The 16,362-nt window shown below is 40.1% G+C and overlaps 2 protein-coding genes across 2 annotated transcripts in view; both read left to right on the forward strand.

Moving 5' to 3' along the window:
* Positions 1–8,058, forward strand: part of sntb2 (syntrophin, beta 2) — a 33,247-nt gene extending 25,189 nt beyond the window's left edge. The window contains exons 6-7 of the mRNA XM_073471501.1: positions 1,798–1,988; positions 3,792–8,058. Coding sequence (XP_073327602.1) covers positions 1,798–1,988; positions 3,792–3,884 — 284 coding nt within the window. The 3' untranslated portion in view covers positions 3,885–8,058. The remainder of the gene's footprint in view (positions 1–1,797; positions 1,989–3,791) is intronic.
* Positions 8,059–8,512: 454 nt separating this feature from the next.
* vps4a (vacuolar protein sorting 4 homolog A) lies at positions 8,513–16,360 on the forward strand. Its single transcript, XM_073471645.1, has 11 exons — positions 8,513–8,766; positions 9,446–9,557; positions 9,658–9,802; positions 9,893–9,954; positions 10,288–10,407; positions 11,471–11,627; positions 11,823–11,971; positions 12,135–12,216; positions 12,363–12,582; positions 12,702–12,842; positions 14,301–16,360. The coding sequence occupies exons 1-11, from the start codon at positions 8,746–8,748 to the stop codon at positions 14,400–14,402; spliced, it is 1,311 nt and encodes a 436-aa protein (XP_073327746.1). The 5' UTR covers positions 8,513–8,745; the 3' UTR covers positions 14,403–16,360.
* The last annotated feature ends 2 nt before the right edge of the window (positions 16,361–16,362 follow it).

Consider the following 16,362-nt stretch of genomic DNA (forward strand, 5'->3'; position numbering starts at 1 on the left):
TAACCTTTTTACCTTAAAATATCAGCATCATTCGATGGTACAGTGTCTTGTAATAGGGTGAATGGTGTCTCTGTCTCAGCTACTCCGCCCCCCTATCACTTGCTTCTGCGCTATGTAACGTCAGTGAGAGGGTAGGATCACAGCGTTACATACATGTTTGTTTCAAGACCTAACATTGTTATAACGTAATGAGTTTTGTTTGTAGTTAGCACCTAAATTACATCTGACAAACTGTTACAGACACAGACAGTTTTGGGTTGCCAAATCACACAAAATGCCAATTTCTACATACTGTTGCTTTAAGTGATGGAACTTCCTCCACCACTGATTACATCCAACCAAAAGTTCAAGCAACCAATCATCCGGCAACCCAGAATGATTACTGATGACAGTGTCATTTAACAGGAAAAATGTATAAGACATGAGCCAAAATGATAAAGGATATACGTACATGGTAAATCTGGTAATTCTTCTTAATATAGATTTAGGGTTGATGTTTTTTGTCACAGGACACACCTCATTGTATGCAACATAGTACAACACCACAGACTACAGCCTCAGAAATACCACAGAGTTGATTGAGAACCTCGGGCATGTTTGGCTCATGTACACCTGTTTAGATGAATGCGTGTGTGCTTGTTTTATACACCGTGTGTGTTTTTTTCAGTACACACGGTTGAGTAGCAATGTGGTGGAGTTTGAAAGCAGACCTTTAAACAGAGGATGTGGGTTCACCTTTGTGCATGAAACCATCATGCTAACAAGTGCATGTCAAGTGGAAGTTCTTAAGCTAAAACTTCACAAACTAAATACCTTATGACACACAAGTGTTTTTTGTTTTTTTTAATAAGATAAGCACAGATAAAATATTTCCATGTTTGTAGGCCTACATACATACAGTAAAAATACTTTAACTGTGACAGGAAGCTCCTGGCAGCAACTGGCTCACTAGCAGTGTGCAGCAGCTCAGAAAGAGCAGCTCTGTGTAGGAAAAGCAGAAGTAGGAGCCAGCTCAGGGGAATGTGCTCACTCTGTGCAGAACAATAGTTGGCCGCCGGAACAGCATTGGAAAGACTCAGCCTTTTTTTTTCTTCTTCTTCTTCGGTCTCCCGCTGCTACACAAACGCAGAGGCACAATTAAGGCAGTCAAGTTACAGTAACACATGGAAATGCTTTAGGATCAAATGACAGTTGAAGCGGCACCAGGCAGGATTTATTTTTATTTTTATGAAGGATACACTTGTACCATCCAGTTTCATTCAGATGCTGTAGAACTTTTTCTGAGCAAGATATTATTTAGGGGACATATATTGTTACTGCTACAAGTTAACAACATCCCTATCATACATTAAAGGTACAGTTCACCCAAAAATACAGGGTTTTCCTCTTACTATTCACTGCCAACCGTATCACTGCCAAGACAATCTAGATGAATAAATAGCACTACAAGTAAGAGGGAAATGTATTTTTGAAAATGTAAATAAATAGATAAGAATACAAGAAACAAATGCAAAAACAATTTCCCAGAGCCCAAACTGACGTCTGCTTCTTCAGTCCAAAACCCAAATCCTCACATTTAAGAAGCTGGAACAAGGAAATGTTTGATATGTTAGCTTGAAAATGACTGAAACAATTAAATGATTATAGAAAAAGTCTGCAATTAATTTCCTTAAGGTTGACTCATCTATATTAACCATTGCAGCTCTACTCACACTGACCAAGTGGAACATTTCTCACCCCTGCTCACTCATACACCTGCTGTTCTTCATCTCTTGTCTCTCTCACCTTCTCTTTCAGGTTGCACATTGAACAGACAGGATGTTCGCCTGACACTGCACTATGAGAAGGGCTTCACTGTGACAAGGGAGCCAGCAGATCCAGCTGGAGGTGCGGTGCTTTACAGATACCCCTACGAGAAGCTCAAAATGTCTGCCGACGATGGAATACGCAACCTGTACCTTGACTTTGGGGGTCCAGAGGGAGAAATGGTAAGTTCAGACTCCTGACATTCATCAATCAATTATTTCTTTGATGTATTGCTTTTAAATTGCCAGTCCAGTTCTTTGAGCCTCAGGTGATGTCATCAGGTTACTTGCAAAGCGCCAAGCAGCAAATTGACATAATGAACTGGAACCAGAAATGTTCTGGTGATTTATCTTAATCAACAAAAACAATTTCCCCCCGGGGATTAATAAAGTATTCTGATTCTGATTCTGATTCTGATTCAATGGCTTAGATTATTAACTAAATAACACAATTGTACTTACTTTATATAAATTAATTAACTAATAGTTTTATAATTATAAATGATTATGATTAAGTGTAAGTGAGAAACTGTCAGTGCAACAGCTTATCTCAGTTTTTAAGGTACACATGATTTCCTAATCTCAGCTGAATTGCAAAAGTGCAACTACAAACACTAAAGAAGCTTTTTTTAAAACATAAAGCTGACATCAGCAGAGCATTCAGGGCCGATGTTCACCCTAACCTTGTGCTTTGATTATGTGCAACTAATCATGTATTACACTGACCCCACACTAACACTGTTTCATTGGATTGTCTTTGAAATCAGGGAGATTTACTAGCAAACCATTTTGACCATTTATTATTTTTCAGACACAATAATTTTTAGATTAATTGAGAAAACAGTCAGCAGATAAATTACTTTCTGTAGATAATGATTAGTTGCAGCTCTGCATTCAATTCCTTCTGTGTAAAATAGTATGAGGTTATAGCCTCTTTCATATTGTTCTGATGCCGTAGGTTTAGCTCGTTCATTTTAGTGTGACATGTTCGTTTTTCGGTGGCGAAGAAGATCCTTGGTTCCACTCGCGACTGTGTGGAGTTTGAATGTCTCTGTGTCTGTGTACCATAGACCTGCAGGTTAATTAGGTTCATTGGTTAGGTTACTCTAAATTGCCTGTAGGTGCGAATGTGACCGATTATTCGTCTGTGTGTTGGCCCTGGCAACCCTGCGCAGGATAAGTGGTTGCAGACAATAGATGGATATTAGTCTTTTTGAATGTCTCCTTTGATAGTACCACTAGGGGGCACCGAAGTCACCAGTTTCAAATGTTAAAGGGGACGCCACTGATTTTACCCATTAAAGTGTGTTTACTGTTCCTGGGGAGTTAAACTGCATATGCAGAAAAAAAGGTTATGCAAATCGGATCAGATTGAATCAAATCAGGAACTTGGGAAATGGAAAAGCTTGATTTGGAAAATCAGTGGCAATACCTAGCTTTAGTAAATAATTTGCATATGCAAATATGCTTCTCTGAATTTTGGGTGGTGGCCAGAGAAGGAAATAATACCTGGATTTCCACTGTCTCTGGCAGTCAGGTAGAATAGTACAAAACTCATCACACCCCCCAAAGTTGGTGTCCGTTTGTTAAAGTCTCTAGACATTGAGGTAATGTGACGTCGCCTTGTATTTTGAGGATGTGTGGAGTGCAAGGCAAGGCCACAGTTATTATGTTTTTGTCTAGAAGACAGAATTACCCAATTTCGCTGTAAAACAACAAATAACTGCTGCAATAATAATTACAGACTGAAATCAGAACAACTGATCGTATAATATGGTGTCTAAACATATAATTTTTCTAATTTTAAAGATTGTATTTAGTGTTAAGTTACTATAAGTTAGGTAGCCTACAGATGAAGGGAAGGTAACAACAGAAAATATACTGTAAATTGAGTAAATGAGATTTTACCCTTTTGTACTCATTTCCCTTTACTGCTGTTTTTCTCCTCTTTTCCTACCTCACATCCTCTCTCCCTCCATCCTCCAGGTGTTTGACCTCCACTCGGGTCCAAAGCCAGTAGTGTTTGTTCTCCACTCCTTCCTGTCAGCCAAGCTCACTCGTATGGGCCTTCTGACGTGAAACAACCAACAACAGCAGCAGTGTGGATGAGAGGATGGGCCCAGGCACAGCAAAGAGGGTGAAGACGCTCCCAAAATGCTGGCAAAATACTGGCAATTATTTTTATGTTTTGTTTTTTGTTGTTTTTTGTTGTTTTTTTCAACTTCTCCATTCACAGCTGAAGTTAGGCCTGAAGTGGCACTGCAGGGGAGATTTAACCCAGGAGTCATGTTGTTGATTGTCTCAAAACTGTGCCTTCTCTTCCAACTTCTCCTCAATCTCTTGCAGTCATAGAGTGCTGCAGGGATGACGTATTTTTGTAGGCTCACACAGAAGTAAGCATCGCCTTGGTTCCCTCAACAAAAGCCTATGAGATTGTTCACTTGGATTTAGGATTATTGCAAAAGATAAGGTCTTTGGTAAACACACGTTTATGATACTTGCACATTCTGTTCAGCAAGATAATCTCCACAAATGAACAGCACTTGTAAGATTTTTGAAGTGTAAATGCACTAATGTTAGGCTATAAACGAACTACATCGCGGTCAAATGACTTTAATGACACCACCACTGAGCTTCCTACTACACTATACTATACACACTTATACTATAAATTGATCAATGTAGAAGTTGTATAGAAGTCTCCGTGTTCAGCGTGATGATGTTTAACTTCTGTAGTCTCATTTAGACACTTGTTGTTAGCAACCACCTTTTTAAAGACTAGTAAATGCTTTAAAATTCACAAGTGTGCTATTTACTGAAGTGTTTTATGTTGTAGAACAAATCAAGAAAATCTCTTAAGCTTGTGTTAACCACAGACCTTTTTCTAAGGCATTTAACTGAGTTCAAATTCAAAAAACCCACTGACTTAGAGACGAGGGAACCAGAAGTGAAAAATGCTAACTTATTTCCAGGTTTTACGGCTCATTCCTGCAGCGCTTTACTGCAATGCCAGGTAAAAGGAAGTGACACTTTGCTTGAAGTCATGAATCATAAAAATCCATGTGGTAATGTTTTACATTTCATCATGATTATCTGATATGATGTAAAATCAAAAGACAAGAAAAAGAAGACGCTAAAACGAGCTGGGATGCTGCGATGTGTGTACGAGATTCCATTTGTGCACTTCAAGCAAAGTGTTAGTGAAATACATTCAGGAAAGGAAGGATTCTTTAAGACAATTAATACACAGCTGAGCACAGATTGGTGAACGCTCCCTGTTTTTACTCTCTGCCTATCATTCCATGACAGCCTTCCAACTGATCTTTATAATGTATTTGTTTATGTCGACATGAGTCAGAATGCAGTTAGAGATTGTGCGAATGAATCTGTGTTTGTGTGTGTGTGTGTGTGTGTGAGTGTGAGTGTGAGTGTGAGTGTGAGCGTGTCTGTCTGTCTATACTTCGCGCTTCTGTTGGCTTGATAGTGTGCCTGCTGTCTGACAGACTCACCTTTTAGCACATTCTCCTCAGCTACCGTTGTAATCAGGATTGCCAACTGTGCCTTTATTCCATGTAGACGACGACACTCTTTGTAATGTTTCCTTTTTTTTATTTCACACAATAAGAGAGTGTTAAGCTTTCGACACACGCGAGCAATAGTATTACTCTTATAGTGTACACTATGTTATTTTGTTTTTATGTCCTTTGTTTTTAAAAGTGTATATCTCATGATTGCATGACTTCCTCACATTGAACTGTGTATCTGATGATGACGGTGTGTTACCTCCCGTCTCTGGCCTACACTACCACGTCTCCGTCTATCACTGCATTCCAATTTGCTTGAGATTACTTGTCCCTTGTTACCTTTCCTATAGTAGCATCTCTCTGGCTAACGACTGTTTAACAGGCTTGTTTTAAAGTGGGCCATCACATGACAGAGATACCAATGTATTTTAATAATCCCAAACGGTACCAGTCAAAGACACTGTACCTTATATGAACCCCTGCCGTAGAGAAATGACAGCACCATTTATTTCATTTATCTTATTACAGTCTTTTCCTTGCATTTTAGATGCAAAAAGCTTATTTAAGTTTGAGAAGATACTCTTTACTCAATCTCCACTTACTAGCTTTCTTTTGGAGCTTTCAGCCCCATCTCTTGGTCTTTGCTCAGTTGTCATGGAGATGGAAGTATGGGAATTTAACACGCGTGATAATAGATGCTCATATTTTCGGGAGATTATTACACCCGTCTCTGTTTGAAGATGTTTTCAGCTGGTCTCCTTGTTCTTCCAACAACTGTCCAATGACTCCTGGTCGATGACCTCTGACCCCTTCCCACTCGATGCTGCGACTAGGTTTGGACAATATTTAAAGAAAAAATAATTCTTAGAATTAAAATCAACCATATTCTTGCCCTTTACCCCCCAAGGATAAAAGAAAAGTTCAATTCAAATGTAAAAGTAGGCTCAAAGTACTTTATTCTCAATAAAACATGTTGCATATTATTTATCATGCCCAGTTATGTAACTTGTTTCAAAATGTGTCTCAGCAGGTGTTTTCTCAGCTCTGTTTCTGAACTGCAGCTGCCTGGGATCCACTTTTAACAAACTGTACTACCTCTGAAGCTCTCTTAGTTTTAAGAGCATCTTTAAGTTTGCAAGTAGGAATAAAAGTGAAGGACGGTTATGTTTATCACTCACCTGAGTTCAAAATTTCACTTTTGACAGGTTAACCCCCCTGGTGTTGACAGACAGTCCATATTCTGTCCTTGCTGTTTTAACGATGTAGTGTAAGTGAGGCCACGGTGTGAGAACTGAGTAAACTAAATCCACAAATGGATACTGTGAGATGCAGTACAAAGCTCTGGAAAAGGCTGGTGAATGGTTATTTGTCAAACTACTATTCCCAAGTTCAAGAATGAACTTTCAAGCTCCAAAGAAACTTTATTGGAACTATAATCCCGCTGCAGATCTTGTGATTTCTGTCAATAGTAAATGCCATCAAAGGTGAAATAAAGTTAGCTAAATCCTCTCCCCTTAGGTTTATCTGTTCAGTCCAGTGCCTGTTTTGAGACTTGACTCATTAATGAGTTCAACATGACTGTAATTTTCATAACCTTCAGTTGGTTCATAGTACATGTTGCTGAAAAGTGATCCTTCAGTAGAGCCTCTGTGTTCTTTTGGGCCTCAAATAATGAAGCATTGTGTCCACTGACTGTGCAGCACAGGAAAACAAGATAACCCTTATGTCCTTGGATAAGGAACACAATCATCAGTCTGAAGGACCTTTTGTTCTATTTTGGACTCTGATGTCCTTGTGATGGTTTGAACAACCTTGTTTGGCTCTTTTATAAAAGTGAAAATATGTGATCATATAGTTCCTATAGCTATATAGCTCTTTTTCAAGCTGTAGTTGATTAGTGGCTGTGTTAAAAAAGAAGCAGAACCCTGCCTGACAGAAAGTCTTTCTCCTGCAAGTGTTGCTCTTCATCATCCTCCCTACAGAAGCCCTAAACAGCAATGGGGCAAACATATTTCCTACATTTTCCTGTGATAACGAGTTAAATTTTGTTTGTTTTCTTGAGACAACGAGTTATGATTGTCATTATCACAAGATAATAAATGTTGTTTTCCAGAGATAGCAAGATAAATTTGTCGAGATCTCCATATAAAGACATATAAAGTATTTCTGATTCTGATTCTGATTCTGATAATGAACTTGCTTTATCAACTCAAAGCAACGTTTTGTTTTGAGAAAACAAGCAACATATCTGACCCATGGCTGTTTAGGGCTTCCGTAACCTCCGATTTACCACGTTTATCACGTTTCTCTAACCCACTGCACAAATCTGATTGTCTGAAGTTGGTCAACCTTCAACAATCTACAGGCCGTCCCTCTTTGAGCTCGATGCACTAACCAATCAAACCCCTTTAAATCTGTGAATGTACTCCTTTCTTCTTCCTGGTGATTATTTTTAACCTCCTTTCTCTTTTTGTCCTGAAATTGTGGCTATCCTGTCTATGCAAAGCGATGCTTCAAAGACAGGGTTATGAACCAAAGGTAATATCTGTGGCAGCTTGCGTCCAACACAATCATTGAACTGAAAGGTCACAAAAGGATAAAGTGCTGCTGCAATAACCTGTCATATGCAAAGTATTTTAGACTTCCTTCCAAGACACAGTATACAATGTATGATAGCAATGTAATAATCTCAAATGTAAATACCAATAAAACTGTTACAAATGACATAAGCTGATCTGTGGTTTGTTGTGAAGGTTTAGATGAATATAGACAATATTTTCTTAGTTACTATATTTCATGTTTCATATTCACATTTTCTTCATGTTGGGGTGCACACATGTTTATTTCCTGTCTTATTATGAGCATGACTTAATTATTAGTGGAGCACTGCTATAGCACTAACTTAACCGCTAGGTGGCAGCAGCTGCGGTCCATTTAAACGTCTGCCACTGTCAAGTTGTTCATTTTAGACATACGACCGGAAGTTATCAATAAGAATAAATGTAATATATATACAGCGAAAATCATAGCCATAACATATTCTCGACTGAGCTGGTGAATATGTGTATTCTGTCATTTTAATAGCACATGTCATACGTGTAATGTAGAATAAAAGTCTAAGTAATATATCATGGCACATGTTTGTCTTTCGCTGTTTTATTCTGAAAACCCTAACCGGAAGTTACCTTTGTATCCGCTAGCTTGTCGGTTTACGCAGTGTTCGTTGCTGTGGTTTTGTTAGGTCGGGCAGAGCTGTCATATTTGCAAGCTAACGTATTAGCAACTGTCTTGTCATGTCAGGAGCAATCTGTCCCCTCACAACATAGGGCTGTTAACGAGTTCATTTTTTCACATATCCACCTTTGGGTAAGGTTAGCGGATATAAGTCTGGGCAGAGAGCAGAAGAGTGAGATGAAATGACAACGTCAACATTACAGGTAGGCTAATATGAGCTAGCTAACGTTAGCCTGCTACAACTGTAACTAACGCTACATAACTTGGCTTTGCCCATACAGCAGCTCGAGTGGAAGCTAACTTGTTAGCAAAACAGCTGACGATTAAGCCTGCTAACGTTGCTAGCAAGACAGTTTAGTTAACTGAGCCAGCCAACAGTGCTTCCATTGCGTTGTCTTGAAAATAACTAATTCTGACGTTACTGTAATAGCTATCTAAATAATCTAACTAAATTAAAAACAATCATTATAACGAATTCCTGTTTAGTTTTTGTAGATGTGGATTGTTTACTAGCGTTTAACCTAAATGTTTATAACAGTAGCAGCCGCTATCTCACCGTTAGCCGGGCTGTGGCTCCTGCTCGCAAACAGTTGGCATATGAAAACAAAAACATTTTATTCTGGAAATTGGCTTGGGAAATAGCACACATGATTTGATTGTAGAATCAGATAAACTAATAGGATCCGATTACATTATGTGAGCTGTATAACTGTGCTTTGTTTTGGTTGAAGCTCCATTGTTGACATGTGCAGACTGATATGAGGATGGCCAACATGCATACATCCCCTGCCTCTATTTGTGTCTCCACCCCTAATCCATCTCACATCTACATCTGACTGTATTCTGACTGTATTCTGACTGTATTCTCTGCATCTGTTGCAGAAAGCGATTGATCTTGTGACCAAAGCCACAGAGGAAGACAAGGCAAAGAATTATGAGGAGGCCTTGCGTCTGTACCAGCATGCTGTGGAGTACTTCCTACATGCCATCAAATGTGAGTACGGCAGCCTGACAGGTAGTTGATCTAGCCCAACACCTTTCTGTTGGTAAGAACATTGGTGGGTTTCATCCACATTGCTGTTTCCTTTCTTCAGATGAGGCCCACAGCGATAAGGCAAAGGAGAGTATACGAGCAAAGTGTATGCAGTACCTGGACCGAGCGGAGAAACTTAAGGACTACCTGAAAAATAAAGACAAACAGGGCAAAAAGCCTGTCAAAGAGGCACAAAGCAATGACAAGTATGCTGTCTAGCATAGACCCAGAAAATATGTTCAAGGCTGCCTTACTGTACTTGTGTCAACCTGTCTATGTGTCTGTGTCCGGTCTAGGAGTGACAGTGACAGCGAGGGTGAAAATCCAGAAAAGAAGAAACTGCAGGAGCAACTTATGGGTAAGTAAATGTGTGTTTAGGTCAGTTGATGTGGTGTTTGTGATATGAATTCAGCGTGGGCCTCTGTTACAATAAATGTACAATTTGACTGATTATTTTGTACAAGTGAAAAACATGATTGTAATGAGAAATTTTGATCAAATTTAACTTATAATAAATATTTATTTATTTATGCATGTATTTATATGTTTTTTATTTTATTTTGTTGTAGTAGTAGTAGGCTTGGTGGCGTTATGGGGTCTTTTTTGTGCCAGGGCTACAGATGTTTCTTCTGATTGCATTTCAAAGATGGACCTGTCAATCTCAATTATGCTCTGCCTTCTTTGTGTCCAGGGGCTATTGTAATGGAGAAGCCAAATGTCAGGTGGAACGATGTGGCTGGCCTGGAGGGAGCTAAGGAAGCTCTGAAGGAAGCTGTAATCCTGCCCATCAAATTCCCTCACCTCTTCACAGGTACTTTGGTATTTTAGGTCTTTCTGATTGTTGAAATCAAAAAGTTTAAAAGGTCAAGAGGTCAATACATTTTATATATGTGTAAATGATAGATGTGTAATGTGAATGTAAATGTCCAATGTAGATTGTATAGTAATGTGAAAACATTGGGTAAATATAGAGCCAAAACAATAAGTAGATCGATCCACTGATTATTGTTTGGTAACAAATTGGTATTCAACGAGCTGGGTCCAGCTTCTCAGATGTGAGAATTTGCTAATTTTCTTTGTTACTTCATTTTGATAATTTCCTGCTTTATCAGTGCGAGTTGATTCTCTGGATTTTGGACATTGGATCTGACCAAACATGAAGATTTTAGCTTGATCTTGGGGAATATTAAATATAGGGCTTGGTGATATTGTCTCAAAATAATACAATGGAAGTTTTAGGCTATATCACAATACACAATATACCGTATACCTCAATATATTGTAGATTCTGTATTTTTCTACCCAATACATGATATCAATATTGCAACAATATACTCCAAGAAGTGGTAGGTGGTAAGTTCACAAAATGACATCACTTTACAGTAATGCAGCCTTTAAAACCAGGAAAAGACAACGCTTATGTTATATCACAGTATAACAATACCCCATATCAAAGACGATATATAGTCTTATATCACGATACTGATATAATATCACTATATTACTCAGCCTTAATTGGATGTATATTGATTTCTGTTTACTTTCACTTCAGAGAGTAGCTGACAGATGAATCAATTGTGAAAACAGTCAGCTGCAGACTCACTGCTTATTAGTTGAAAGGTCACTTAAGGTGTTTTGAAATGACTGATATCTTCTTCACATGAACCTCTGTAATGGATGTTGTACTGCTGTTCTTTTAGCAAAAGATTCCCATCCTTTTTGTCTGACTGTAAGTTGGTACAGCAGTTAAAGTTCATGTTAACCTCCATGCCTGTGTTAGTTATTGGTTATGCTGGAATGCTAGAACAGGCTGCTAACAGTACCCCAGTAGGACATCATGTGACCAACCTGACTTGTGGTCTCTGTGTTCTCAGGCAAGAGGACTCCTTGGAGAGGCATCCTTCTGTTTGGTCCTCCGGGGACAGGGAAGTCGTACCTGGCTAAGGCTGTGGCCACCGAGGCCAATAACTCCACCTTCTTCTCCGTCTCCTCCTCAGACCTCATGTCCAAGTGGCTGGGAGAGAGTGAGAAGTATGTCTCTTCCTCGGGGGTGGCTGGTGTCTGATGTTGTACTCTAGATAGGGAAAGACTGCAGTACAGAAATATAGCAGAATTAGTTTAAAACGTCTTTGTGATATTAATTTTAGTAGCCGTTTTCAGCCCAACTAGAGTGGTAGTCGTGTCTCTGTCTGTCTCATATTTTCCATCCCTCCCTGTTTCTCCCAGACTGGTGAAGAACTTATTTGACCTGGCTCGCCAGCACAAACCCTCAATCATCTTCATCGATGAGGTGGACTCGCTGTGCGGCTCAAGGAATGAGAATGAGAGCGAGGCTGCCCGCCGCATCAAGACAGAGTTCTTGGTCCAGATGCAGGGTGAGCCAAATGAAAACAATAAGACAGTGTAGACTATGCAGTATCAAATCATATCTACTGTATACGTGACAATAGAAAACTATAAAGTTTACCTAAAACATGCAAGCACCCTGTCCTTCGTGGACACTGCAGCAGAGTTGACCAAAGCTCTCTGGTTTTGCAGGTGTGGGAAACAACAACGATGGAATCTTAGTGCTGGGAGCCACCAACATCCCCTGGGTGCTAGATGCTGCCATCCGCAGAAGGTCAGTTGGTTTTATAAGTGGAGTCATTCATAATAACCTAATTTCTTACCAAGGAGAGGCAAATCCATCTTGGCCATTCAGAAAATACATTTTACTGTGGCTGTATGACTCACCTGTGAGATTAAATGACTTCTGTTGTGTGTCAGATTTGAGAAGCGTATCTACATCCCTCTGCCAGAGGAGCCAGCTCGGGCTCAGATGTTTCGTCTCCATCTGGGCAACACGCCGCACAGCCTGAGCGAGGCCGACCTGCGGCAGCTTGCCCGTAAAACAGATGGCTACTCCGGCGCCGACATCAGCATCATCGTGCGGGACGCGCTCATGCAGCCTGTTAGGAAGGTCCAGTCTGCTACGCACTTCAAAAAGGTGACATCATTAGAAACCCAAGAAAAAAACGAGGCCAATCTTCAGAAGCCCATGTCAGTCGAATCCCTGATTTGGTTCATAGTTTGTTTGTTGTTATTTTCTTGTTCATACTCCTGCAGGTTCGTGGTCCATCCCGAAGCAACAACCAGGTGATGGTGGATGACCTCTTGACTCCATGTTCCCCTGGTGACCCTGCAGCCATAGAGATGACCTGGATGGATGTGCCTAGTGATAAGCTACTGGAGCCCATAGTCTGCATGGTGAGTGAAAACACTGCAGCTCTTCGTTCCAGACCTCCATTTGATGTTGCCTCCATAGTAACAAGATAGGAAAATTCACTTAAGCTGGACTTTTATTAAAAATATAAGATCATTAAACTTTGTGTTATTACACACAACTAAATACTAAAAATAATAGCCTATAAATAAGTGTGTGATTATACACAAAGAGAGCTATGTACTGTGCACAAGTATGAAAACAAATCGATTACTCTACATTTGTGTTCTTATGTCCAGAGATGGATTGTGATGAATAAATTCAAGTTAAAGCTTTTGAAGCGTTATTGCAATGTGTCTAAATGTCTTGACATCCTGACAGCAATCAATAAATGAAGTATAGTTTATTTTTAGTAAATAAAGTTTGAGTCCTGCTACATCTTTTTTAGAGAATGGAGTCTTGATGATGAATTGAGTCTCACGGCCTGGGGAAAGAAGTTATAAAGAAAAATCTAAAAAATTCAGTATCTGTGGCTGCTGCAGGCCTCTAAAAAGCCAATCCAATCATCTCCTTAAGCCTGTATGAAAAGTCTTGACAGGCTGCCTGCCTGCCTGCCTGCCTGCCTGCTGTCACTCTGCCCGTGTACTCATTGACTGGAGTCTTCCTCAGGGCTTGGTAGATTTATTGCTAAAGCTATTAGCCAGCTAGTGGCACAAGAATGACAGAGAGTGCAGCCACAATTCCCCAATTCTAACATGCTAGCGTGACAGCAGTGAGTACTAACAATAGCCATGTTCGTTGTTTACGTTCATTATGATAATGCTAGGTGTTTTCTTACATGTGAGTGAGACATGAGGTAATTGGATATGGTCAGCAATGACGATGCACTGCGCTCACACAGCACACAGCCCCTGAGCCTGTTGTTCAGAAGCTAACTCATTAGCACACAGTCCCTGAGCCAAAGAACACAGCAGCAACAGCCTTATTCATCGGCTTACCCAGTTAACACAAAGCACACACCTTCAGGAGTGAAGGGTAACTGTTTCGCCTGGTAGCCTTTTCGGACTGAGCTGTGTTCATTAGGACTACTTTGCTTGTGATTATATGATTGTGGCATTTAACAGAGTTGTTAATTTATGGATTTATTAGACTAAAAAAGCTAAGAGGGCTTGTGTAATCTAGCTAACTAGAAGCTAACACATACATGTATCTCCCTGCTGGCCAGTGAGAGCTACAGGGCAGCCAATGTTACTGTAGTTAGGCAGTCCCAGTTCATGGCCCTGAAGGAAGCCCTGAAGGGAGGAGGGGGATTTATTTGGTTGAATACTTGGATTGGTTTCTCCAGTCTTACCAGCCCCAGCTTCAGCAGCAAAGATGTTTATGCTACTGAAGTTGGAGAGTACATGAACATCAGTCAGGTGGTAAACTGGATGAAGAAGAATTTGAATATAAAAAACAATGAAAAAAAAAAAAACTGACTTGAATCTCTTTTTCCTTTGCAGTCAGACATGCTGCGCTCTCTGTCCACCACCCGCCCCACAGTCAACACTGAAGATCTGCTGAAGGTCAAGAAGTTCACAGAGGACTTTGGGATGGAGGGCTGAGAGACAGAGCCCCACCCTAACCTGCCCCATCTCTCCCCTGTCTACCAGAAGGGTCAAACTGCTCCCATCAACACTCACCCCGCCCCTTAACTGCTGTACCATCCTGTAGGCTTCCATCTCTCAGCTGAGCGCTTGGTTCACTGCCTCTTACGGTTTTTAAAATAAATCACTGGTCTGTGGGAGCAAAGAAAGAAATCTTGTATTTCTACCTTCTAATCATCCGGGCCAGTATTTTTGAATCCTCGGAGGAAGTTGACCAAATGCTACAACAGAAAATCTTGTTGTGATTTGGTAGTTGGACAATAGAGCCCACGTCTTTCCCCCATTTCAGACAATGTTCCGTTACAAAGCAGCCGCTACAGCATATTCACTACAAGAACTTCTCATCTAACCTGCATCGATGTGAGGAAAGCCGAATTTGAATCCGAACTGAATGAAGTTTGTCGCTCTCTGAGCCGATTCTATCTGACTGAAGGACTGTACATTTTGTTGCCGTCGTGCACTTTGCTTTGGAACGCAATGAAGGACAGTGACGTTTGAAGAAGACACAAAAGAAGAAGATAGTTCTCCTGCCAGGCATGTGAGTGTGTGAATGCATCCAAGTGTTTTTATTAAAACATGTGTGTGTTAATGTATTTGTCTATATGTTGAGAGCCCTGTTATTTTGTTATTTGATGGAGTTAAATTAATTGATGATCGCTGCTGCCTCAATGTCCCTCTGCAGCTCTCTGTGTGTCTGCATCAGGCCTGTACCTCAGTGCCAGCAGCAGTCTGAGCAAAGCTTCCATCTTTAATATTTACAATACAAGAGATGTGCTTGATCGAGAGCCAAACACCACATTTCAAACTCAGTGTTAACCGTCTTGTTGCTCTTGAGTGAACAGTCTCACTATGAGGTTAATTTTTCCAGCTATCCTGGAGCTTCTGGTCATATTTAAAAGCTTAAAAAAGGTTTATGGGTTACATTTGACCTTGAAAAGGGTCAAAAGCAGTTGGTCCATTAAGTAACAGTTCTGGGAAGGCTATGAAATGTTCCCACCAAAAAATTAAAATCTAAACATCTGCAATTCTTGGCAAATTCTTGATCACTTTACATTTTTTAATTGGCTGATGATCATCATGTGATATGATCAAAAGCTCCAGAACAGCTGCTAAACAGACCTAGTGGTGAGATTTTCTCTAGTTTTTGCACCGCATTTCCCAGAAAACACTTGTACTGTGATTTATTTATTTCTGGATTTGCTTTTATGGAAGTTTGTGTTTCTTTAGCAGTCCGTTCAGCTGCGATTGTGTCAGTACTGAACATACTCAGTTAAAGAGAATCAGTCAAGCACATCTCTTTCAATCTTAATATTTTGATTTTGTTGTTTGCCCTGGCATACATTGTTGAACAATTCTACAACACTTTATACAACATGTTTGAGCTCACCAGACATGTAACTTGACTAAGTAGAGATACAGTATGTTTACACTTGAAGTATTTTGCTTTTGTTGATGTTTCATTAAGGAGCTCTGGTGAATGTCCTGTGTTTCTTTTTCTTTTGAAGGCAGATATACGCACCAAGTTCTACTCTGAAGCAGACACTTCCATGTTGTTTCATGGCTTGCTCTTCTTCACAAGCTCAAATAGTGTTTGTCCTGTTGTCAGCTAACAGACAATAAGGACAGCTAGCTAATAAGAAGCAGGATCACGCAGTTAGCCACTTTGAAGTGATCTTTTACTCCAAACTGCTGTTGGATGTTTGTTCTGTACCAGCTCTCTGGGGTTTTCTGGCTAACTCAGTGATGGGACTTCTTGTGTTTAGCTCAGTGCTATGTGTCTGTGGAGGTACATACTGGTGCAGTGGGAGATCAGTTATTGACGTCCCTGTAAGGGAACTTAACCTGCCACTGGCCATGTAACCATTACTACTAATTTATCCTGCATTAATAAAAACTGACATTTCAAATGAAAAGAGGC

This window comes from Pagrus major, chromosome 8 (genome assembly GCF_040436345.1).
Source record: "Pagrus major chromosome 8, Pma_NU_1.0".
In the NCBI taxonomy this organism is placed as follows: domain Eukaryota; kingdom Metazoa; phylum Chordata; class Actinopteri; order Spariformes; family Sparidae; genus Pagrus; species Pagrus major.

Excerpts from the sequence above, each read along its gene's own strand:
- vps4a (XM_073471645.1), top strand. The coding sequence starts at position 8,746 with ATGACAACGTCAACATTACAG. Across the intron at positions 9,803-9,892 it reads GAGGCACAAAGCAATGACAA|GAGTGACAGTGACAGCGAGG; the intron begins GTATGCTGTCTA and ends TGTCCGGTCTAG. Across the intron at positions 12,843-14,300 it reads TGGAGCCCATAGTCTGCATG|TCAGACATGCTGCGCTCTCT; the intron begins GTGAGTGAAAAC and ends TTTCCTTTGCAG.